The following is a 24,477-nucleotide window of genomic DNA, read 5'->3' as shown; positions in this document are numbered from 1 at the left end:
AACCTAAGAAAACCTGTTTGTGCTCATTTCTTTGCCTCACAATTGGAAAGCGGTGAACAAGGATTCACCGAGAAGGAGCTCAAAACACAGTGTGTTTCAAATTAAATCTTGTTACAGTAAGACCAGGTGAAGGCTGTGAAAGACCCCGAGAGACTTTCATCACCTGGTCAGAACAATCGACCTGAACTCGACCCAAAGACAAAGCAACTGAGAGTTTCCCCAAAACCCTGGAACACTGAAGCCACTGGATTGGGAGCCCTGCTGTCATTGTTTTTCATCAGAACTTTGACAAGAGATAAGCAGGGAGTGGACAGAGCAGAGTTAAAGCTGGGGGAGGTGGGACCTCGGTGTCTCACTGTGCTGGTGCTGAGATCAGTTATATCAGAGACTGTGACAGAGACCCAGAGCTCACACTGAGACTGGCAGGAGTCCAGTGAGGGATTTCACACCATGGAGCAGGAATGTGACCACAGTCTGCAAACGTCCAGATCTCCTCTACACACTCGGTAAAAGTTGGTTACTTATATCTTGCTGGTTAAAGGGGGAATGTAACTAAAGAAATACAGCTGGGCACCCTGTTATACACAGTGCTCTTCAATGAACCATTTCATTGACTGGAGCTCCTTTCTAACACCTTCCACTATTCAGCATTTGTGTTTTAGAAAGTTTTGTATTTAAAGGATTAGTAACAGAGGATTGAGGTTTACTTACTCAGTCTAAGCTTGGTTCCTTTACCGAACGTAAACCACACTGACAGCTTCCAGTGCAGGGGCTGTACAATATCCTCTGCTCTCTGTTTCACTCACTCACTCTCACCCTCTCTCTGTCTTTCACTGTCACTGTGTCTCTCTCTCTGTCGCTCTTTGCCTGTGTGTATGTGTGTCTCTGTCTCGCACACTCTCTCTATATGTATCTATTTGTCTCTGTCTCTATGTGTGCTTCTGTCTGTCTGTCTGTGTGTGTCGTTCACAGTGTGTCACACTCTGTCTCTGCTACTTTGGGTTTCTCTCACATTCTGTCTCTCTCTCATTGTTTTCTCTCACTCTGTCTCTTTCACTCTCTCATTATGTCCCTCTCTCTCACTCCCTGTTACTCTGTCTCTGTCACACGCTCTCTCTCTCTCACACTCTCTCTCAATCTGTCTCTCTCTTTCCCTCACTCACTCTGTCTCTCTTTCTCAATCTCTCTCACTCCCTCACTCTGTCTCTCTTTTTCTCCCTCTCACTGTCTCTCTCTTTCTCTCTCTCTCACTCTCTCTCTCTTTCCCACTCTCACTCTCTCTCATTCAGTCTCACTCTGTCTCTCTTTTTCTCCCTCTCACTATCTCTCTCTTTCTCTCTCTCTCACTCTCTCACTTTGTCTCTCTTTCTCACTCTGTCTCTCTTTTTCTCCCTCTCACTCTCTCTCTCTTTCTCTCTCTCTCACTTTCTCTCTCTCTGTCTCTAACAGACTGGGATGAATTCTCCCGGTGCCATGGAGACGGGGTTCTCATTTGGAGGTTGGGCAGGACTGGGAAAAATACGACGAGCTGTGTCAACATGGCTCCCTGACACATTCCCGCCTCCGGGTTACTTTCCCATGGGTGTACTGGGAACCGGTCATCTGCTGGCTCCATGCAGATGGGCAGACAATTAGAGCAATGAAGTTCACATTTAGGGGCCATTTTGAGCCGGTGCTGGTATTTTACCAATGTCGGAGCGGCCTCCCCACCCCTGAGTGTGGAGGCCGCCAGCTCAATGGAGGAGCCCTCCCGGCAGCAGGCCAGGGGACCATCGGAGACGGAGACTCTATGTCCCAATGAGCTACAGGGATGAAAAGCTGCAGTCCCGCCTGTGAATAATCCTGTGGAGGAGTTTCCTAATCCTAACCCTCTTCAACCTGATGGCCCAACTGGCTTCAGCCCTTTTTATTTTACTATTCCTCTGCAGGCAGCCGAGGGCATCTCCATGTTGAGGGGCCCTCACTCTCGCCTGCCTGTTTCAGCAGGGCCCACCTCTCCCGGTGGAGCTGCCAGCCTGACATCACTGTGGGCCCTCTGATTGGGCCTGCAGGCTCGGGAGCCTGACCGCCATCATTCATAGGACAGTGAGTGTGGAGGTGACCAATTAGGAGGCTGCCTCCCAGAAAGTTGCTCCGGCGAGTGCTGATGACATGGGCAGGCTCGGGACCCTCATATAGGCCAGACGTCAGAGTCCCAATGTCCACTGGGACAACCAGCCATCTCTCTCTCTCACGCTGTCCCTCTTGTGCTCTTCTTTTGGGCCTCCTTATCTCGAGAGACAATGGATACGCGCCTGGAGGTGGTCAGTGGTTAGTGGTTAGTGCTCTTTCCCTCTGTCTATCTCACTATCTCCCTCTCTCTCTTTCTCTCACTCTCTCTCTCTCTCCCTCTCTCTATCTCACTCTCTTTCTCTCACTCTTTCTCTCTCTCTATCTGTCTCTCTCTAGCACTTTCTCTCTCTCTCTCTCTCTCTCTCACTGTCTCTCTTTATCTCACTCTCTCCCCCAATGTCTCTCTTTCTGTCATTCTCTCTCTCCCACTGTCTCTGTTTCTCTCTCTCTCCTACTGTCTCTGTTTCACTCTCTCTCTCTGTCTGAATTCCATGCTGCCGTGCTTGGGAAAGTTGGGAATTCTACTTGTCGATGATAAATCTTCCAGCTGCTCTTCCCACCACATCAGATGGAAAAGCCTGGAGCCACTCAATTCCTGGAAAATGAAAATCTCCCAGCAAACCGAGCTCACCTGCCTGTGCCCTGGAAAAAAGGGGAGGGGTGTTTCTGTAAATGTGATGTTTCTGTTGCTGACTCTGCTCTTCCTCATGGACCATTTGAAAACAGTGAGTTTCAGAGTCAGTGGATCATGTCTACATGGAGTGGGAGAGGTTGTGGCCCCTGTTCCATTATTTGAAGGGGCTGCTCCTCATCCTCTGGTTCTAATTCAGGCCCACGCTCCTGATCTTTGGCCACCCAGTGTAGAGGGGAGTGGGCAGGTTGGAGGCCCCTCCTCGTGGGTCTGCTCCTGGGCCTGGCCAAGGTGTCCATCCACAGGCCCGAGTTGGATGGGACCCATGGGGGTGGTGGCACTGGCTGCCAGTCTCTCTACCATGGCATTATCCCCACCCGGGTGGCCCTGGAGAAGGAGCAGGGGGTGTCTGCTGTGTCACTTGAGGCCTTCAGGCTGCAGTGGGCACCACAGGGACAGGAGACTGTAGTGGATAGTGAAAATAAAATCAGGCTTTAATTTGTTCAGTTTGCTTTCTATTTATGATTTCAGTTTTATTCATTTCGACACTTTTCTAAATTGGATTTTGATTGGTGAAAATTGTGTCAACCAGATTGTCCAATCAGATGAGAAGAAACCTGTTTCCATAGTAACTGACCTGGGGTGTCTGACCTGGGATGGGGGGTCAATAATAATGATCAATAATTAGTCTTTGCTCATGAAGCGACTCCACGAGAACCCAGAGAGAATCGAATGAAGCAAAATGTCAAATCTCCAGAGCTGTGAGATTCTCACTGATGAAGAAAGCAGCTCCTAGTCCTCTCTAAACTCCTCCATCCTTTCCCAATTCCTCACACCGTTCAGGGGAATGTTTCTGTCAACACTCTCATCGACACATGTGGCAGCAATGCACAAAACAGCAAATATTTCCCAGATAGGTAAGACAGGAGATTGAAGCAACTGTTTTAATACACCGTCTGTTTATGATATAATAAATATAACTGTGGATGTGTCAGTGCGGGAGGTGGGACTATGTCCATTATTATATATTATTTATAAATGTGTGATGTGTCAGAACAGGAGGTGGGTCTGTGTGTCCATTATTATATATTATATATAAATGTGTGATGTGTCAGAACAGGAGGTGGGACTGTGTGTCCATTATTATATATTATATATAACTGTGGGATGTGTCAGTGCAGGAGGTGGGACTGTGTGTCCATTATTATATATTATATATAACTGTGGGATGTGTCAGTACAGGAGGTGGGACTGTGTGTCCATTATTATATATTATATATAAATGTGTGATGTGTCAGAACAGGAGGTGGGACTGTGTGTCCATTATTATATATTATATATAACTGTGGGATGTGTCAGTGCGGGAGGTGGGACTGTGTGTCCATTATTATATATTATATATAACTGTGGATGTGTCAGTGCGGGAGGTGGGACTGTGTGTCCATTATTATATATTATATATAACTGTGGGATGTGTCAGTGCAGGAGGTGGGACTGTGTGTCCATTATTATATATTATATATAACTGTGGGATGTGTCAGTGCGGGAGGTGGGACTGTGTGTCCATTATGATATATTATATATAACTGTGGATGTGTCAGTACAGGAGGTGGGACTGTGTGTCCATTATTATATATTATATATAACTGTGGGATGTGTCAGTGCGGGAGGTGGGACTGTGTGTCCATTATTATATATTATATATAACTGTGGATGTGTCAGTGCGGGAGGTGGGACTGTGTGTCCATTATTATATATTATATATAACTGTGGGATGTGTCAGTGCAGGAGGTGGGACTGTGTGTCCATTATTATATATTATATATAACTGTGGGATGTGTCAGTGCGGGAGGTGGGACTGTGTGTCCATTATGATATATTATATATAACTGTGGGATGTGTCAGTACAGGAGGTGGGACTGTGTGTCCATTATTATATATTATATATAACTGTGGGATGTGTCAGTACAGGAGGTGGGACTGTGTGTCCATTATTATATATTATATATAACTGTGGGATGTGTCAGTGCGGGAGGTGGGACTGTGCGTCCATTATTATATATTATATATAACTGTGGGATGTGTCAGTGCAGGAGGTGGGACTGTGTGTCCATTATTATATATTATATATAACTGTGGATGTGTCAGTGCGGGAGGTGGGACTGTGTGTCCATTATTATAAATTATATATAACTGTGGGATGTGTCAGTGCGGGAGGTGGGACTGTGTGTCCATTATGATATATTATATATAACTGTGGGATGTGTCAGTACAGGAGGTGGGACTGTGTGTCCATTATTATATATTATATATAACTGTGGGATGTGTCAGTACAGGAGGTGGGACTGTGTGTCCATTATTATATATTATATATAACTGTGGGATGTGTCAGTGCGGGAGGTGGGACTGTGCGTCCATTATTATATATTATATATAACTGTGGGATGTGTCAGTGCAGGAGGTGGGACTGTGTGTCCATTATTATGTATTATATATAACTGTGGGATGTGTCAGTACAGGAGGTGGGACTGTGCGTCCATTATTATATATTATATATAACTGTGGGATGTGTCAGTGCAGGAGGTGGGACTGTGCGTCCATTATTATATATTATATATAACTGTGGGATGTGTCAGTACAGGAGGTGGGACTGTGTGTCCATTATTATATATTATATATAACTGTGGGATGTGTCAGTGCGTGAGGTGGGACTGTGTGTCCATTATTATATATTATATATAACTGTGGGATGTGTCAGTACAGGAGGTGGGACTGTGTGTCCATTATTATATATTATATATAACTGTGGGATGTGTCAGTGCGGGAGGTGGGACTGTGTGTCCATTATTATATATTATATATAACTGTGGGATGTGTCAGTACAGGAGGTGGGACTGTGTGTCCATTATTATATATTATATATAACTGTGGGATGTGTCAGTACAGCAGGTGGGACTGTGCGTCCATTATTATATATTATATATAACTGTGGGATGTGTCAGTGCAGGAGGTGGGACTGTGTGTCCATTATTATATATTATTTATAACTGTGGGATGTGTCAGTGCAGGAGGTGGGACTGTGTGTCCATTATTATATATTATATATAACTGTGGGATGTGTCAGTGCGGGAGGTGGGACTGTGTGTCCATTATTATATATTATGTATAACTGTGGGATGTGTCAGTGCGGGAGGTGGGACTGTGTGTACATTATTATATATTATATATAACTGTGGGATGTGTCAGTGCGGGAGGTGGGACTGTGTGTCCATTATTATATATCATATATAACTGTGGGATGTGTCAGTGCAGGAGGTGGGACTGTGTGTCCATTATTATATATTATATATAACTGTGGGATGTGTCAGTGCAGGAGGTGGGACTGTGTGTCCATTAGTATATATTATATATAACTGTGGGACGTGTCAGTCGAGGAGGTGGGACTGTGTGTCCATTATTATTTATTATATATAACTGTGGGATGTGTCAGTGCGGGAGGTGGGACTGTGTGTCCATTATTATATATTATATATAACTGTGGGATGTGTCAGTACAGGAGGTGGGACTGTGTGTCCATTATTATATATTATATATAACTGTGGGATGTGTCAGTGCAGGAGGTGGGACTGTGTGTCCATTATTATATATTATATATGATTGTGGGATGTGTCAGTACAGGAGGTGGGACTGTGTGTCCATTATTATATATTATATATGATTGTGGGATGTGTCAGTACAGGAGGTGGGATTGTGTGTCCATTATTATATATTATATATAACTGTGGGATGTGTCAGTCCAGGAGGTGGGACTGTGTGTCCATTATTATTTATTATATATAAGTCTGGGATGTGTCAGTACAGGAGGTGGGACTGTGTGTCCATTATTATATATTATATATGATTGTGGGATGTGTCAGTACAGGAGGTGGGACTGTGTGTCCATTATTATTTTTATATCTAACTGTGGGATGTGTCAGTACCGGAGGTGGGACTGTGTCTCCATTATTATTTTTATATCTAACTGTGGGATGTTTCACGACAGGAGGTGGGACTGTGTGTTCATTATTATATATTATATATAAATGTGGGATGTGTCATTGCAGGTGGTGGGACTGTGTGTCCATTATCAAATATTATATATAACTGTGGGATGTGTCAGTACAGGAGGTGGGACTGTGTGTCCATTATTATATATTATATATAACTGTGGGATGTGTCAGTCCAGGAGGTGGGACTGTGTGTCCATTATCATATATTATAAAAAACTGTGGGATGTGTCAGTACAGGAGGTGGGACTGTGTGTCCATTATTATATATTATATATAACTGTGGGATGTGTCATTGCAGGTGGTGGGACTGTGTGTCCATTATCAAATATTATATATAACTGTGGGATGTGTCAGTACAGGAGGTGGGACTGTGTGTCCATTGTTCTATATAATATATTATTGTGGGATGTGTCAGTGCAGGAGGTGGGACTGTGTGTCCATTATTATTTTTATATATAACTGTGGGATGTGTCAGTGCAGGAGGTGGGACTGTGTGTCTATGAGTATATGTTATATATTATTGTGGGACGTGTCAGTACCGGAGTTTGGACTGTGTGTCCATTGTTATATATTCTATATAACTGTCGGACATGTCACTACAGGAGGTGGGACTGTGTGTCCATTATTATATATTATATCTAACTGTGGGATGTGTCACTACAGGAGGTGGGACTGTGTCTCCATTATTATATATTATATATAAATGAGGGATGTATCCGTACAGGAGGTGGGAATGTGTGTCCATTATTATTTATATATATAACTGTGGGATGTGTCAGTACCGGAGGTGGGACTGTGTGTCCATTATTATTTTTATATCTAACTGTGGGATGTTTCACGACAGGAGGTGGGACTGTGTCTCCATTATTATATATTATATATAAATGTGGGATGTGTCATTGCAGGTGGTGGGACTGTGTGTCCATTATCATATATGATAAAAAACTGTGGGATGTGTCAGTACAGGAGGTGGGACTGTGTGTCCATTGTTATATATTATATATAACTGTGGGATATGTCATTGCAGGTGGTGGGACTGTGTGTCCATTATCATATATTATATATAACTGTGGGATGTGTCAGTGCAGGAGGTGGGACTGTGTGTCCATTATTATATATTATATATAACTGTGGGATTTGTCAGTACCGGAGGTGGGACTGTGTGTCAATTATTATATATTATATATAACTGTGGGATGTGTCAGTGCAGGAGGTGGGACTGTGTGTCCATTATTATATATTGTAAATAACTGTGGGATTTGTCAGTACCGGAGGTGGGACTGTGTGTCCATTATTATATATTATATATAACTGTGGGATGTGTCAGTCCAGGAGGTGGGACTGTGTGTCCATTATTATATATTATATATAACTGTGGGATGTGTCAGTACAGGAGGTAGGACTGTGTGTCCATTTTTATTTATGATATATAACTGTGGGATGTGTCAGTGCAGGAGGTGGGACTGTGTGTCCATTATTATATATTATATATAACTGTGGGATGTGTCAGTACAGGAGGTGGGACTGTGTGTCCATTATTATATATTATATATAACTGTGTGATGTGTCAGTACAGGAGGTGGGACTGTGTGTCCATTATTATATATTATATATAACTGTGGGATGTGTCAGTGCGGGAAGTGGGACTGTGTGTCCATTATTATATATTATATATAACTGTGGGATGTGTCAGTACAGGAGGTGGGACTGTGTGTCCATTATTATATATTATATATAACTGTGTGATGTGTCAGTACAGGAGGTGGGACTGTGTGTCCATTATTATATATTATATATAACTGTGGGATGTTTCATTGCAGGTGGTGGGACTGTGTGTCCATTATTATATATTATATATAACTGTGGGATGTGTCATTGCAGGTGGTGGGACTGTGTGTCCATTATCATATATTATATATAACTGTGGGATGTGTCAGTACAGGAGGTGGGACTGTGTGTCCATTATTATATATTGTATATAACTGTGGGATTTGTCAGTACAGGAGGTGGGACTGTGTGTCCATTATTATATATTATATATAACAGTGGGATGTGTCAGTACAGGAGGTGGGACTGTGTGTTCATTATTATATATTATATATAACTGTGGGATGTGTCAGTACAGGAGGTGGGACTGTGTGTCGATTATTATATATTATATATAACTGTGGGATGCGTCAGTGCAGGAGGTGGGACTGTGTATCCATTATTATATATTATATATAACTGTGGGACGTGTCAGTGCAGGGGTTGGGACTGTGTGTTCATTATTATATATTATATATAACTGTGGGATGCGTCAGTACAGCAGGTGGGACTGTGTGTTCATTAATATGTATTATATATAACTGTGGGACGTGTCAGTGCAGGGGTTGGGACTGTGTGTTCATTATTATATATTATATATAACTGTGGGATGTGTCAGTGCGGGAGGTGGGACTGTGTGTTCATTATTATATATTATATATAACTGTGGGATGTGTCAGTGCGGGAGGTGGGACTGTGTGTCCATTATTATATATTATATATAAATGTGGGATGTGTCAGTGCGGGAGGTGGGACTGTGTGTCCATTAATATATATTATATATAACTGTGGGATGTGTCAGTGCAGGAGGTGGGACAGTGTGTCGATTATTATATATTATATATAACTGTGGGCTGCGTCAGTGCAGGAGGTGGGACTGTGTATCCATTATTATATATTATATATAACTGTGGGACGTGTCAGTGCAGGGGCTGGGACTGTGTGTTCATTATTATATATTATATATAACTGTGGGACGTGTCAATGCAGGGGTTGGGACTGTGTGTTCATTATTATATATTATATATAACTGTGGGACGTGTCAGTGCAGGGGTTGGGACTGTGTGTTCATTATTATATATTATATATAACTGTGGGACGTGTCAGTGCAGGGGTTGGGACTGTGTGTTCATTATTATATATTATATATAACTGTGGGACGTGTCAATGCAGGGGTTGGGACTGTGTGTTCATTATTATATATTATATATAACTGTGGGACGTGTCAATGCAGGGGTTGGGACTGTGTGTTCATTATTATATATTATATATAACTGTGGGACGTGTCAATGCAGGGGTTGGGACTGTGTGTTCATTATTATATATTATATATAACTGTGGGACGTGTCAATGCAGGGGTTGGGACTGTGTGTTCATTATTATATATTATATATAACTGTGGGACGTGTCAATGCAGGGGTTGGGACTGTGTGTTCATTATTATATATTATATATAACTGTGGGACGTGTCAGTGCAGGGGTTGGGACTGTGTGTTCATTATTATATATTATATATAACTGTGGGACGTGTCAATGCAGGGGTTGGGACTGTGTGTTCATTATTATATATTATATGTAACTGTGGGACGTGTCAGTGCAGGGGTTGGGACTGTGTGTTCATTATTATATATTATATATAACTGTGGGACGTGTCAGTTCAGGAGGTGGGACTGTGTGTCCATTATTATATATTATATATAACTGTGGGACGTGTCAGTGCAGGGGTTGGGACTGTGTGTTCATTATTATATATTATATATAACTGTGGGATGCGTCAGTACAGCAGGTGGGACTGTGTGTTCATTAATATGTATTATATATAACTGTGGGACGTGTCAGTGCAGGGGTTGGGACTGTGTGTTCATTATTATATATTATATATAACTGTGGGATGTGTCAGTGCGGGAGGTGGGACTGTGTGTTCATTATTATATATTATATATAACTGTGGGATGTGTCAGTGCGGGAGGTGGGACTGTGTGTCCATTATTATATATTATATATAACTGTGGGATGTGTCAGTGCGGGAGGTGGGACTGTGTGTCCATTAATATATATTATATATAACTGTGGGATGTGTCAGTGCAGGAGGTGGGACAGTGTGTCGATTATTATATATTATATATAACTGTGGGCTGCGTCAGTGCAGGAGGTGGGACTGTGTATCCATTATTATATATTATATATAACTGTGGGACGTGTCAGTGCAGGGGCTGGGACTGTGTGTTCATTATTATATATTATATATAACTGTGGGACGTGTCAATGCAGGGGTTGGGACTGTGTGTTCATTATTATATATTATATATAACTGTGGGACGTGTCAGTGCAGGGGTTGGGACTGTGTGTTCATTATTATATATGATATATAACTGTGGGACGTGTCAGTGCAGGGGTTGGGACTGTGTGTTCATTATTATAAATTATATATAACTGTGGGATGTGTCAGTGCAGGAGGTGGGACTGTGTGTCCATTATTATATATTATATATAACTGTGGGATGTGTCAGTGCGGGAGGTGGGACTGTGTGTCCATTATTATATATTATATATAACTGTGGGATGTGTCAGTACAGGAGGTGGGACTGTGTGTCCATTATTATATATTATATATAACTGTGGATGTGTCAGTGCGGGAGGTGGGACTGTGTGTCCATTATTATATATTATATATAACTGTGGATGTGTCAGTGCGGGAGGTGGGACTGTGTGTCCATTATTATATATTATATATAACTGTGGGATGTGTCAGTGCAGGAGGTGGGACTGTGTGTCCATTATTATATATTATATATAACTGTGGGATGTGTCAGTGCGGGAGGTGGGACTGTGTGTCCATTATTATATATTATATATAACTGTGGGATGTGTCAGTGCGGGAGGTGGGACTGTGTGTCCATTATTATATATTATATATAACTGTGGGATGTGTCAGTACAGGAGGTGGGACTGTGTGTCCATTATTATATATTATATATAACTGTGGGATGTGTCAGTACAGGAGGTGGGACTGTGCGTCCATTATTATATATTATATATAACTGTGGGATGTGTCAGTGCAGGAGGTGGGACTGTGTGTCCATTATTATATATTATATATAACTGTGGGATGTGTCAGTGCGGGAGGTGGGACTGTGTGTCCATTATTATATATTATATATAACTGTGGGATGTGTCAGTGCGGGAGGTGGGACTGTGTGTCCATTATTATATATTATATATAACTGTGGGATGTGTCAGTACAGGAGGTGGGACTGTGTGTCCATTATTATATATTATATATAACTGTGGGATGTGTCAGTACAGCAGGTGGGACTGTGCGTTCATTATTATATATTATATATAACTGTGGGATGTGTCAGTGCAGGAGGTGGGACTGTGTGTCCATTATTATATATTATTTATAACTGTGGGATGTGTCAGTGCAGGAGGTGGGACTGTGTGTCCATTATTATATATTATATATAACTGTGGGAGGTGTCAGTCGAGGAGGTGGGACTGTGCGTCCATGATTATATATTATATATAACTGTGGGATGTGTCAGTGCGGGAGGTGGGACTGTGTGTACATTATTATATATTATATATAACTGTGGGATGTGTCAGTGCGGGAGGTGGGACTGTGTGTCCATTATTATATATTATATATAACTGTGGGATGTGTCAGTGCGGGAGGTGGGACTGTGTGTCCATTATTAAATATTATATATAACTGTGGGAGGTGTCAGTCGAGGAGGTGGGACTGTGCGTCCATGATTATATATTATGTATAACTGTGGGATGTGTCAGTGCGGGAGGTGGGACTGTGTGTACATTATTATATATTATATATAACTGTGGGATGTGTCAGTGCGGGAGGTGGGACTGTGTGTCCATTATTATATATCATATATAACTGTGGGATGTGTCAGTGCAGGAGGTGGGACTGTGTGTCCATTATTATATATTATATATAACTGTGGGATGTGTCAGTGCAGGAGGTGGGACTGTGTGTCCATTATTATATATTATATATAACTGTGGGACGTGTCAGTGCAGGAGGTGGGACTGTGTGTCCATTATTATATATTATATATGATTGTGGGATGTGTCAGTGCAGGAGGTGGGACTGTGTGTCCATTATTATATATTATATATAACTGTGGGATGTGTCAGTGCAGGAGGTGGGACTGTGTGTCCATTATTATATATTATATATAACTGTGGGACGTGTCAGTCGAGGAGGTGGGACTGTGTGTCCATTATTATTTATTATATATAACTGTGGGATGTGTCAGTACAGGAGGTGGGACTGTGCGTCCATTATTATATATTATATATAACTGTGGGATGTGTCAGTGCAGGAGGTGGGACTGTGTGTCCATTATTATATATTATATATAACTGTGGGATGTGTCAGTGCGGGAGGTGGGACTGTGTGTCCATTATTATATATTATATATAACTGTGGGATGTGTCAGTGCGGGAGGTGGGACTGTGTGTCCATTATTATATATTATATATAACTGTGGGATGTGTCAGTACAGCAGGTGGGACTGTGTGTCCATTATTATATATTATATATAACTGTGGGATGTGTCAGTACAGCAGGTGGGACTGTGCGTCCATTATTATATATTATATATAACTGTGGGATGTGTCAGTGCAGGAGGTGGGACTGTGTGTCCATTATTATATATTATTTATAACTGTGGGATGTGTCAGTGCAGGAGGTGGGACTGTGTGTCCATTATTATATATTATATATAACTGTGGGAGGTGTCAGTCGAGGAGGTGGGACTGTGCGTCCATGATTATATATTATATATAACTGTGGGATGTGTCAGTGCGGGAGGTGGGACTGTGTGTACATTATTATATATTATATATAACTGTGGGATGTGTCAGTGCGGGAGGTGGGACTGTGTGTCCATTATTATATATTATATATAACTGTGGGATGTGTCAGTGCGGGAGGTGGGACTGTGTGTCCATTATTAAATATTATATATAACTGTGGGAGGTGTCAGTCGAGGAGGTGGGACTGTGCGTCCATGATTATATATTATGTATAACTGTGGGATGTGTCAGTGCGGGAGGTGGGACTGTGTGTCCATTATTATATGTTATATATAACTGTGGGACGTGTCAGTCGAGGAGGTGGGACTGTGTGTCCATTATTATATTTTATATATTACTGTGGGATGTGTCAGTGCAGGAGGTGGGACTGTGTGTCCATTATTATATATTATATATAACTGTGGGATCTGTCAGTGCAGGAGGTGGGACTGTGTGTCCATTATTATATGTTATACATAACTGTGGGACGTGTCAGTCGAGGAGGTGGGACTGTGTGTCCATTATTATTTATTATATATAACTGTGGGATGTGTCAGTGCGGGAGGTGGGACTGTGTGTCCATTATTATATATTATATATAACTGTGGGATGTGTCAGTGCAGGAGGTGGGACTGTGTGTCCATTATTATATATTATATATGATTGTGGGATGTGTCAGTGCAGGAGGTGGGACTGTGTGTCCATTATTATATATTATATATAACTGTGGGATGTGTCAGTGCAGGAGGTGGGACTGTGTGTCCATTATTATATATTATATATAACTGTGGGACGTGTCAGTCGAGGAGGTGGGACTGTGTGTCCATTATTATTTATTATATATAACTGTGGGATGTGTCAGTGCGGGAGGTGGGACTGTGTGTCCATTATTATATATTATATATAACTGTGGGATGTGTCAGTGCAGGAGGTGGGACTGTGTGTCCATTATTATATATTATATATGATTGTGGGATGTGTCAGTACAGGAGGTGGGACTGTGTGTCCATTATTATATATTATATATGATTGTGGGATGTGTCAGTACAGGAGGTGGGACTGTGTGTCCATTATTATATATTATATATAAATGTGGGATGTATCCGTACAGGAGGTGAGACTGTGTGTCCATTATTATATATTATATATAACTGTGGGATGTGTTAGTACAGTAGGTGGGACTGTGTGTCTATGAGTATATATGATATATTATTGTGGGACGTGTCAGTACCGGAGTTTGGACTGTGTGTCCATTGTTATATATTCTATATAACTGTCGGACATGTCACTACAGGAGGTGGGACTGTGTGTCCATTATTATATATTATATCTAACTGTGGGATGTGTCACGACAGGAGGTGGGACTGTGTCTCCATTATTATATGTTATATATAACTGTGGGACGTGTCAGTCGAGGAGGTGGGACTGTGTGTCCATTATTATTTATATATATAACTGTGGGATGTGTCAGTATACAGGAGGTGGGACTGTGTGTCCATTATTATATCTTATATATAACTGTGGGACATGTCAGTACAGGAGGTGGGACTATGTGTCCATTATTATATATTATATATAACTGTGGGATGTGTCAGTACAGGAGGTGGTACTGTGTGTCCATTATTATAAATTATATATAACTGTGGGATGTGTCAGTACCGGAGTTGGGACTGTGTGTCCATTATTATTTTTATATCTAACTGTGGGATGTTTCACGACAGGAGGTGGGACTGTGTGTCGATTATTACATATTATATATGATTGTGGGATGTGTCAGTACAGGAGGTGGGACCGTGTGTCCATTATTATTTTTATATATAACTGTGGGATGTGTCAGTCCAGGAGGTGGGACTGTGTGTCCATTATTATTTTTATATATAACTGTGGGATGTGTCAGTCCAGGAGGTGGGACTGTGTGTCGATTATTATATATTATATATAACTGTGGGATGTGTCAGTGCAGGAGGTGGGACTGTGTGTCCATTATTATTTTTATATATAACTGTGGGATGTGTCAGTCCAGGAGATGGGACTGTGTGTCCATTATTATATATTATAAAAAACTCTGGGATGTGTTAGTACAGGAGGTGGGACTGTGTGTCCATTATTATATATTATATATAACTGTGGGATGTGTCAGTGCAGGAGGTGGGACTGTGTGTCCATTATTATTTTTATATATAACTGTGGGATGTGTCAGTCCAGGAGATGGGACTGTGTGTCCATTATTATTTTTATATATAACTGTGGGATGTGTCAGTCCAGGAGGTGGGACTGTGTGTCCATTATTATATATTATATATAACTGTGGGATGTGTCAGTGCAGGAGGTGGGACTGTGTGTCCATTATTATATATTATATATAACTGTGGGATGTGTCAGTCCAGGAGGTGGGACTGTGTGTCCATTATTATATATTATATATAACTGTGGGATGTGTCAGTACAGGAGGTGGGACTGTGTGTCCATTATTATTTTTATATATAACTGTGGGATGTGTCAGTCCAGGAGGTGGGACTGTGTGTCCATTATTATTTTTATATATAACTGTGGAATGTGTCAGTCCAGGAGGTGGGACTGTGTGTCCATTATTATATATTATATATAACTGTGGGATGTGTCAGTACAGGAGGTGGGACTGTGTGTCCATTATTATATATTATATATAACTGTGGGATGTGTCAGTCCAGGAGGTGGGACTGTGTGTCCATTATTATTTTTATATATAACTGTGGGATGTGTCAGTCCAGGAGGTGGGACTGTGTGTCGATTATTATTTTTATATATAACTGTGGGATGTGTCAGTCCAGGAGGTGGGACTGTGTGTCGATTATTACATATTAGATATAACTGTGGGATGTGTCAGTGCAGGAGGTGGGACTGTGTGTCCATTATTATTTTTATATATAACTGTGGGATGTGTCAGTCCAGGAGGTGGGACTGTGTGTCCATTATTATATATTATATATAACTGTGGGATGTGTCAGTGCAGGAGGTGGGACTGTGTGTCCATTATTATATATTATATATAACTGTGGGATGTGTCAGTCCAGGAGGTGGGACTGTGTGTCCATTATTATTTTTATATATAACTGTGGGATGTGTCAGTCCAGGAGGTGGGACTGTGTGTCGATTATTACATATTAGATATAACTGTGGGATGTGTCAGTGCAGGAGGTGGGACTGTGTGTCCATTATTATTTTTATATATAACTGTGGGATGTGTCAGTCCAGGAGGTGGGACTGTGTGTCCATTATTATATATTATATATAACTGTGGGATGTGTCAGTACAGGAGGTGGGTCTGTGTGTCCATTATTATATATTATATATAACTGTGGGATGTGTCAGTGCAGGAGGTGGGACTGTGTGTCCATTATTATATATTATATATAACTCTGGGATGTGTCAGTCCAGGAGGTGGGACTGTGTGTCCATTATTATTTTTATATATAACTGTGGGATGTGTCAGTGCAGGAGGTGGGACTGTGTGTCCATTATTATATATTCTATATAACTGTGGGATGTGTCAGTGCAGGAGGTGGGACTGTGTGTCCATTATTATATATTATATATAACTGTGGGATGTGTCAGTCCAGGAGGTGGGACTGTGTGTCGATTATTACATATTAGATATAACAGTGGGATGTGTCAGTACAGGAGGTGGGACTGTGTGTCCATTATTATATATTATATATAACAGTGGGATGTGTCAGTACAGGAGGTGGGACTGTGTGTCCATTATTATTTTTATATATAACTGTGGGATGTGTCAGTCCAGGAGGTGGGACTGTGTGTCCATTATTATATATTATATATAACTCTGGGATGTGTCAGTCCAGGAGGTGGGACTGTGTGTCCATTATTATTTTTATATATAACTGTGGGACATGTCAGTACAGGAGGTGGGACTGTGTGTCCATTATTATATATTATATATAACTGTGGGATGTGTCAGTGCAGGAGGTGGGACTGTGTGTCCATTATTATATATTATATATAACTGTGGGATGTGTCAGTGCAGGAGGTGGGACTGTGTGTCCATTATTATATATTATATATAACAGTGGGATGTGTCATTACAGGAGGTGGGACTGTGTGTCCATTATTATATATTATATATAACTGTGGGATGCGTCAGTACAGGAGGTGGGACTGTGTGTCCATTATTATTTTTATATATAACTGTGGGATGTGTCAGTCCAGGAGGTGGGACTGTGTGTCCATTATTATTTTTATATATAACTGTGGGATGTGTCAGTCCAGGAGGTGGGACTGTGTGTCCATTATTATATATTATATATAACTGTGGGATGTGTCAGTCCAGGAGGCGGGACTGTGTGTCCATTATTATTTTTATATATAACTGTGGGATGTGTCAGTCCAGGAGGTGGGACTGTGTGTCCATTATTATATATTATATATAACTGTGGGATGTGTCAGTCCAGGAGGCGGGACTGTGTGTCCATTATTATTTTTATATATAACTGTGGGATGTGTCAGTACAGGAGGTGGGACTGTGTGTCCATTATTATATATTATATATAACTGTGGGATGTGTCAGTGCAGGAGGTGGGACTGTGTTTCCATTATTATATATTATATATAACTGTGGGATGTGTCAGTCCAGGAGGTGGGACTGTGTGTCCATTATTATTTTTATATATAACTGTGGGATGTGTCAGTCCAGGAGGTGGGACTGTGTGTCCATTATTATATATTATATATACCTGTGGGATGTGTCAGTACAGGAGGTGGGACTGTGTATCCATTATTATATATTATATATAACTGTGGGATGTGTCAGTACAGGAGGTGGGACTGTGTGTCCATTATTATTTATTATATATAACTGTGGGATGTGTCAGTCCAGGAGGTGGGACTGTGTGTCCATTATTATATATTATATATAACTGTGGGATGTGTCAGTGCAGGAGGTGGGACTGTGTGTCCATTATTATATATTATATATAACTGTGGGATGTGTCAGTGCAGGAGGTGGGACTGTGTGTCCATTATTATATATTATATATAACAGTGGGATGTGTCATTACAGGAGGTGGGACTGTGTGTCCATTATTATATATTATATATAACTGTGGGATGCGTCAGTACAGGAGGTGGGACTGTGTGTCCATTATTATTTTTATATATAACTGTGGGATGTGTCAGTCCAGGAGGTGGGACTGTGTGTCCATTATTATATATTATATATAACTGTGGGATGTGTCAGTCCAGGAGGCGGGACTGTGTGTCCATTATTATTTTTATATATAACTGTGGGATGTGTCAGTCCAGGAGGTGGGACTGTGTGTCCATTATTATATATTATATATAACTGTGGGATGTGTCAGTGCAGGAGGTGGGACTGTGTTTCCATTATTATATATTATATATAACTGTGGGATGTGTCAGTCCAGGAGGTGGGACTGTGTGTCCATTATTATTTTTATATATAACTGTGGGATGTGTCAGTCCAGGAGGTGGGACTGTGTGTCCATTATTATATATTATATATAACTGTGGGATGTGTCAGTCCAGGAGGCGGGACTGTGTGTCCATTATTATTTTTATATATAACTGTGGGATGTGTCAGTCCAGGAGGTGGGACTGTGTATCCATTATTATATATTATATATAACTGTGGGATGTGTCAGTGCAGGAGGTGGGACTGTGTGTCGATTATTATTTTTATATATAACTGTGGGATGTGTCAGTCCAGGAGGTGGGACTGTGTGTCCATTATTATTATATTATATATAACTGTGGGATGTGTCAGTCCAGGAGGTGGGACTGTGTGTCCATTATTACAGATTATATATAACTGTGGGATGTGTCAGTCCAGGAGGTGGGACTGTGTGTCGATTATTACATATTAGATATAACTGTGGGATGTGACAGTACAGGAGGTGGGACTGTGTGTCCATTATTATATATTATATATAACTGTGGGATGTGTCAGTCCAGGAGGTGGGACTGTGTGTCCATTATTATTTTTATATATAACTGTGGGATGTGTCAGTCCAGGAGGTGGGACTGTGTGTCGATTATTACATATTAGATATAACTGTGGGATGTGTCAGTCCAGGAGGTGGGACTGTGTGTCCATTATTATATATTATATATAACTCTGGGATGTGTCAGTACAGGAGGTGGGACTGTGTGTCGATTATTACATATTAGATATAACTGTGGGATGTGTCAGTCCAGGAGGTGGGACTGTGTGTCCATTATTATATATTATATATAACTGTGGGATGTGTCAGTCCAGGAGGTGGGACTGTGTGTCCATTATTATATATTATATATAACTGTGGGATGTGTCAGTCCAGGAGGTGGGACTGTGTGTCCATTATTATATATTATATATAACTCTGGGATGTGTCAGTACAGGAGGTGGGACTGTGTGTCGATTATTACATATTAGATATAACTGTGGGATGTGACAGTACAGGAGGTGGAACTGTGTGTCCATTATTATATATTATAAATAACTCTGGGATGTGTCAGTCCAGGAGGTGGGACTGTGTGTCCATTATTATTTATTATATATAATCCTGGGATGTGTCAGTACAGGAGGTGGGACTGTGTGTCGATTATTACATATTAGATATAACTGTGGGATGTGACAGTCCAGGAGGTGGGACTGTGTGTCCATTATTATATATTATATAAAACTGTGGGATGTGTCAGTGCAGGAGGTGGGACTGCGTGTCCATTATTATATATTATATATAACTCTGGGATGTGTCAGTCCAGGAGGTGGGACTGTGTGTCCATTATTATATATTATATATAACTGTGGGATGTGTCAGTGCAGGAGGTGGGACTGTGTGTCGATTATTACATATTATATATAACTGTGAGATGTGTCAGTACAGGAGGTGGGACTGTGTGTCCATTATTATTTTTATATATAACTGTGGGATGTGTCAGTCCAGGAGGTGGGACTGTGTGTCCATTATTATTATATTATATATAACTGTGGGATGTGTCAGTCCAGGAGGTGGGACAGTGTGTCCATTATTATATATTATATATAACTGTGGGATGTGTCAGTCCAGGAGGTGGGACTGTGTGTCCATTATTATTATATTATATATAACTGTGGGATGTGTCAGTCCAGGAGGTGGGACAGTGTGTCCATTATTATATATTATATATAACTGTGGGATGTGTCAGTCCAGGAGGTGGGACTGTGTGTCCATTATTATATATTATATATAACTGTGGGATGTGTCAGTCCAGGAGGTGGGACTGTGTGTCCATTATTATATATTATATATAACTGTGGGATGTGTCAGTCCAGGAGGTGGGACTGTGTGTCCATTATTATATATTATATATAACTGTGGGATGTGTCAGTCCAGGAGGTGGGACTGTGTGTCCATTATTATATATTATATATAACTGTGGGATGTGTCAGTCCAGGAGGTGGGACTGTGTGTCCATTATTATATATTATATATAACTGTGGGATGTGTCAGTCCAGGAGGTGGGACTGTGTGTCCATTATGATATATTATATATAACTGTGGGATGTGTCAGTCCAGGAGGTGGGACTGTGTGTCCATTATTATATATTATATATAACTGTGGGATGTGTCAGTCCAGGAGGTGGGACTGTGTGTCCATTATTATATATTATATATAACTGTGGGATGTGTCAGTCCAGGAGGTGGGACTGTGTGTCCATTATTATATATTATATATAACTGTGGGATGTGTCAGTCCAGGAGGTGGGACTGTGTGTCCATTATTATTTTTATATATAACTGTGGGATGTGTCAGTCCAGGAGGTGGGACTGTGTGTCCATTATTATTTTTATATATAACTGTGGGATGTGTCAGTCCAGGAGGTGGGACTGTGTGTCGATTATTACATATTAGATATAACTGTGGGATGTGTCAGTCCAGGAGGTGGGACTGTGTGTCCATTATTATATATTATATATAACTGTGGGATGTGTCAGTGCAGGAGGTGGGACTGCGTGTCCATTATTATATATTATATATAACTCTGGGATGTGTCAGTCCAGGAGGTGGGACTGTGTGTCCATTATTATATATTATAAATAACTCTGGGATGTGTCAGTCCAGGAGGTGGGACTGTGTGTCCATTATTATTTATTATATATAATCCTGGGATGTGTCAGTACAGGAGGTGGGACTGTGTGTCCATTATTATTTATTATATATAATCCGGGGATGTGTCAGTGCAGGAGGTGGGAATGTGTGTCCATTATTATATATTATATATAACTCCGGGATGTGTCAGTACAGGAGGTGGGACTGTGTGTCCATTATTATATATTATAAATAACTCTGGGATGTGTCAGTCCAGGAGGTGGGACTGTGTGTCCATTATTATTTATTATATATAATCCTGGGATGTGTCAGTACAGGAGGTGGGACTGTGTGTCGATTATTACATATTAGATATAACTGTGGGATGTGACAGTCCAGGAGGTGGGACTGTGTGTCCATTATTATATATTATATATAACTGTGGGATGTGTCAGTACAGGAGGTGGGACTGTGTGTCGATTATTATATGTTATATATAACTCTGGGATGTGTCAGTCCAGGAGGTGGGACTGTGTGTCCATTATTATATATTATATATAACTCTGGGATGTGTCAGTCCAGGAGGTGGGACTGTGTGTCCATTATTATATATTATATATAACTGTGGGATGTGTCAGTGCAGGAGGTGGGACTGTGTGTCGATTATTACATATTAGATATAACTGTGCGATGTGACAGTGCGGGAGGTGGGACTGTGTGTCGATTATAATATATTATATACAACTGTGGGATGTGTCAGTGCAGGAGGTGGGACTGTGTGTCCATTATTATATATTATATATAACTCTGGGATGTGTCAGTCCAGGAGGTGGGACTGTGTGTCCATTATTATATATTATATATAACTCTGGGATGTGTCAGTCCAGGAGGTGGGACTGTGTGTCCATTATTATATATTATATATAACTCTGGGATGTGTCAGTACAGGAGGTGGGACTGTGTGTCGATTATTACATATTAGATATAACTGTGGGATGTGTCAGTGCAGGAGGTGGGACTGTGTGTCCATTATTATATATTATATATAACTCTGGGATGTGTCAGTCCAGGAGGTGGGACTGTGTGTCCATTATTATATATTATATATAACTGTGGGATGTGTCAGTGCAGGAGGTGGGACTGTGTGTCGATTATTACATATTAGATATAACTGTGGGATGTGTCAGTGCAGGAGGTGGGACTGTGTGTCCATTATTATATATTATATATAACTGTGGGATGTGTCAGTGCAGGAGGTGGGACTGTGTGTCGATTATTACATATTATATATAACTGTGAGATGTGTCAGTACAGGAGGTGGGACTGCGTGTCCATTATTATTTTTATATATAACTGTGGGATGTGTCAGTCCAGGAGGTGGGACTGTGTGTCCATTATTATTATATTATATATAACTGTGGGACGTGTCAGTCCAGGAGGTGGGACTGTGTGTCCATTATTATATATTATATATAACTGTGGGATGTGTCAGTCCAGGAGGTGGGACTCTGTGTCCATTATTATATATTATATATAACTGTGGGATGTGTCAGTGCAGGAGGTGGGACTGTGTTTCCATTATTATATATTATATATAACTGTGGGATGTGTCAGTCCAGGAGGTGGGACTGTGTGTCCATTATTATTTTTATATATAACTGTGGGATGTGTCAGTCCAGGAGGTGGGACTGTGTGTCCATTATTATATATTATATATAACTGTGGGATGTGTCAGTGCAGGAGGTGGGACTGTGTTTCCATTATTATATATTATATATAACTGTGGGATGTGTCAGTCCAGGAGGTGGGACTGTGTGTCCATTATTATTTTTATATATAACTGTGGGATGTGTCAGTCCAGGAGGTGGGACTGTGTATCCATTATTATATATTATATATAACTGTGGGATGTGTCAGTGCAGGAGGTGGGACTGTGTGTCGATTATTATTTTTATATATAACTGTGGGATGTGTCAGTCCAGGAGGTGGGACTGTGTGTCCATTATTATTATATTATATATAACTGTGGGATGTGTCAGTCCAGGAGGTGGGACTGTGTGTCCATTATTACAGATTATATATAACTGTGGGATGTGTCAGTCCAGGAGGTGGGACTGTGTGTCCATTATTATATATTATATATAACTGTGGGATGTGTCAGTACAGGAGGTGGGACTGTGTGTCCATTATTATATATTATATATAACTGTGGGATGTGTCAGTACAGGAGGTGGGACTGTGTGTCGATTATTACATATTAGATATAACTGTGGGATGTGACAGTACAGGAGGTGGGACTGTGTGTCCATTATTATATATTATATATAACTGTGGGATGTGTCAGTCCAGGAGGTGGGACTGTGTGTCCATTATTATTTTTATATATAACTGTGGGATGTGTCAGTCCAGGAGGTGGGACTGTGTGTCGATTATTACATATTAGATATAACTGTGGGATGTGTCAGTCCAGGAGGTGGGACTGTGTGTCCATTATTATATATTATATATAACTCTGGGATGTGTCAGTACAGGAGGTGGGACTGTGTGTCGATTATTACATATTAGATATAACTGTGGGATGTGTCAGTCCAGGAGGTGGGACTGTGTGTCCATTATTATATATTATATATAACTGTGGGATGTGTCAGTCCAGGAGGTGGGACTGTGTGTCCATTATTATATATTATATATAACTGTGGGATGTGTCAGTCCAGGAGGTGGGACTGTGTGTCCATTATTATATATTATATATAACTCTGGGATGTGTCAGTACAGGAGGTGGGACTGTGTGTCGATTATTACATATTAGATATAACTGTGGGATGTGACAGTACAGGAGGTGGAACTGTGTGTCCATTATTATATATTATAAATAACTCTGGGATGTGTCAGTCCAGGAGGTGGGACTGTGTGTCCATTATTATTTATTATATATAATCCTGGGATGTGTCAGTACAGGAGGTGGGACTGTGTGTCGATTATTACATATTAGAT

At 40.9% G+C, this 24,477-nt stretch overlaps 1 protein-coding gene and 1 gene segment (V, D, J or C); one reads left to right on the top strand and one right to left on the bottom strand.

Moving 5' to 3' along the window:
* The window catches only part of LOC137373133 (ral guanine nucleotide dissociation stimulator-like 1), a 212,168-nt gene that overhangs the window by 130,212 nt on the left and 57,479 nt on the right, over positions 1–24,477 (top strand). Inside the window, exon 1 of one of the 7 annotated variants that reach the window (XM_068037987.1) lies at positions 16–506. The exons of 2 other annotated variants lie outside the window; for them this stretch is intronic. The gene's annotated coding sequence lies outside the window, so the exon portion shown is untranslated. Of the gene's footprint in view, positions 1–15; positions 507–2,338; positions 2,838–3,585; positions 3,661–24,477 lie in introns of those variants that run through there. 4 more of the 7 variants (XM_068037986.1, XR_010975600.1, XR_010975604.1 and 1 more) reach the window with 4 other exon arrangements.
* Positions 1–24,477, bottom strand: part of LOC137373137 (Ig kappa chain V region Mem5-like) — a 44,624-nt gene that overhangs the window by 7,891 nt on the left and 12,256 nt on the right. Inside the window, 1 exon segment of the V gene segment in view lies at positions 712–743. Within this exon segment, the coding sequence occupies positions 712–743 (32 nt within the window).

Source organism: Heterodontus francisci, chromosome 8, assembly GCF_036365525.1.
Source record: "Heterodontus francisci isolate sHetFra1 chromosome 8, sHetFra1.hap1, whole genome shotgun sequence".
NCBI lineage: Eukaryota > Metazoa > Chordata > Chondrichthyes > Heterodontiformes > Heterodontidae > Heterodontus > Heterodontus francisci.
This window is presented reverse-complemented; position numbering and strand designations above follow the sequence as displayed.